We start from the raw sequence: 2,268 nt of genomic DNA, 5'->3' as shown, positions 1-2,268 counted from the left end.
AACGATTCCGAGAAACATGTCTTTCTTTAGAAGTCAATACCATTACGTAAGAAAAGGGAAATCCCCTAAATTGGTAAAAAAAATTCTACTCTTTAATTCCTGAGACGGCACGGCGTGGGTCTGTTTAACAAAATCCGGCTCTCCGAGAAAAAATGGAGAGAGGTGATAGCATTATCCACATTTCCCTTTTTATGGCTCTGAGCTTGCGTCATTTTTTACATAAATTCCAGTGGTAATTGAAGGGATGTTAAAATAATGGTCGATACTCATTCCGTCACGATGTCAACTGAGTTTATGTTTAAACCGATTATTTTTCCTAAAACTTCATCAACCTAAAGTAAATATGAAGTAATTAACAAAAAGATGTCAGATCAAATAACGTTAAAGTTTTAGAGTGTGACACCTTTATCTCCGTAAACAGTGACTGAAGTCAGTTTTCCGGAGGCTAGTAACAAGTATATTTTCAAAACGTCTACGCTTACTCACTGAACAGATAGAACAGATAGCAGCAAATCAACGTAAGTCAAATATTTGTCAGCTTGATTGACAGATGCCATGGAATCCGCATAATAGCCAATGACGTAGTCTGGTTTCTTGGAAAGACACTAAAAATAGAATCTGCACTATTTAACTGAGTCTGGCACGTTTCGCCAACGTTAACGGCACTTGGTGTTATAACTTGTGAAGTCACTTCAGATGTTCAAGACCTTTGAAAGAACCAGAAAAAGCTGGAAGCAGTACTAGACCAGAAGGCTATCCCTTGAAGTGACCTGTTCATCAGTCTTGAAGAGTAAGATGAAATCCGTTGGACTCTATTTAGGACGTTTCATATTTTTTGCGATGCTCGTGGCTCAGTGCGGTTTTCTTACAGCATATCCAGCATGGTACAAACAAGATGCACGCTGGATTCCTCTGTTTCTGTTATACGCTCCAGCACTATTTTATTGGATCTATTGCCTTCGTAAGAAAGCAAACCTTAACGGAATGTTCCTCACGTGGCTTTTGTATGTGATCGCCTTGATTGCAATGATCGCCATCATTTTTCCTGTTGTCGGCGATGATCTCGACACGAAGAACCTTCTTGGTCCCAATATGTTAAAAGTAATGCTGTGTTTAACGCCACTGCTATTCCTTTTCCTTGTAAACACAGCTTCGGATTTGGATGATGAACACGAGGGGTATACGTCACTTGTTCAACGACTGTCTTTGCAAATTACCATCGACCTCTTCGATACAGTTGAGATGCTTGATATTGTCCTGGACGAAAGAGACAATCACAGAATCATTCCAAAAAGATTCGCTATCGCTATGGTCGCTGTAGCATGCTTCAGCTTTTTACTGTCTCTCGTTCAGTTGGCAGAAAACAAACTTGAGAACGAGAAACACGAGCCGGTACACGAGCAGCTCAAGTGCCCAGCAATAATACGAAATGTGATGCAAATAGTTTTTGTCAATTTGCCGTTTTTGATTATTCGTTTGGTTGTCTTCATCCTATACAAGAAAGACGAGTCAATTTTTATGGCAAAGAATGGAATCGCTGTTTTTCTTTCAGGCCTTGAAATCTACTGGATCAAGAAAGAATTTTCGCAACCAACCGCGAGTTGATTAAAAGAGGCGTTGAACTCGAAACTCCAACAACAACAAGGAGATTGCGTTGCCTTGAATCCAAGACACATTTCATACTCCGATTCAGAAATAAATGTATATCATTGCCTGATACGGGAACAAAGTTGAAATTTTGTGTGGCTGGATTTAGACAATTGTCAGTTCTTTATAAATTTAAAGTCGTCCGTTTAAAGTAACCCGTTTAAAGCAGTCCGTTTAAATTTAAAGTAGTCCATCAGCCCTTGGTTGCCTACTGTAGACCTTTCAATAAAGTATGTATGAATGTATTTATGTACGTTTTATTTCATAGTAATGAGGTGGTGCATGGTTTCCTTTGCAATTAGGAAACGAATTAATTTAACACTGGTCTAAAAACATTTCAGGTCAGGGACAATTTGCTAAGAATGTTAATATAGATATGCAATGGTCTTTAAACCCTGTCGAAAACGAAAAAAAAAAAAAAGGATTCTCATAGCTCAACGACAATTTATTGGAAAATAATTGACAATACTTTTTACTTTCCTGAAGGGTTTCTCTTCCTTTTTGAATACTCAGTTTCATGCATTAGAACTTTATGAAATGTAAAAAATGCTTTAGAATTTTGACCAGAAAAGGTTTCTAAAAAAAAGACATTCATTCCCAAGGTCTTTCTTCTTCTCTTTC

General features: G+C 37.8%; 1 protein-coding gene across 1 annotated transcript; it reads left to right on the top strand.

The window, feature by feature from the left end:
• Window positions 1–297: 297 nt before the first annotated feature.
• LOC138010794 (uncharacterized) lies at window positions 298–1,866 on the top strand. Its single transcript, XM_068857771.1, has one exon. The coding sequence runs from the start codon at window positions 796–798 to the stop codon at window positions 1,603–1,605; it is 810 nt and encodes a 269-aa protein (XP_068713872.1). The 5' UTR covers window positions 298–795; the 3' UTR covers window positions 1,606–1,866.
• Window positions 1,867–2,268: the final 402 nt, after the last annotated feature.

The sequence above is a fragment of the Montipora foliosa genome, chromosome 7 (assembly GCF_036669935.1).
Source record: "Montipora foliosa isolate CH-2021 chromosome 7, ASM3666993v2, whole genome shotgun sequence".
NCBI classification, from domain to species: Eukaryota; Metazoa; Cnidaria; class Anthozoa; order Scleractinia; family Acroporidae; genus Montipora; species Montipora foliosa.
The sequence above is the reverse complement of the archived record's forward strand: the minus strand, read 5'-3'. Positions and strand labels throughout refer to the sequence as shown.

Excerpts from the sequence above, each read along its gene's own strand:
- LOC138010794 (XM_068857771.1), top strand. The coding sequence starts at position 796 with ATGAAATCCGTTGGACTCTATTTAGGACGTTTCATATTTTTTGCGATG.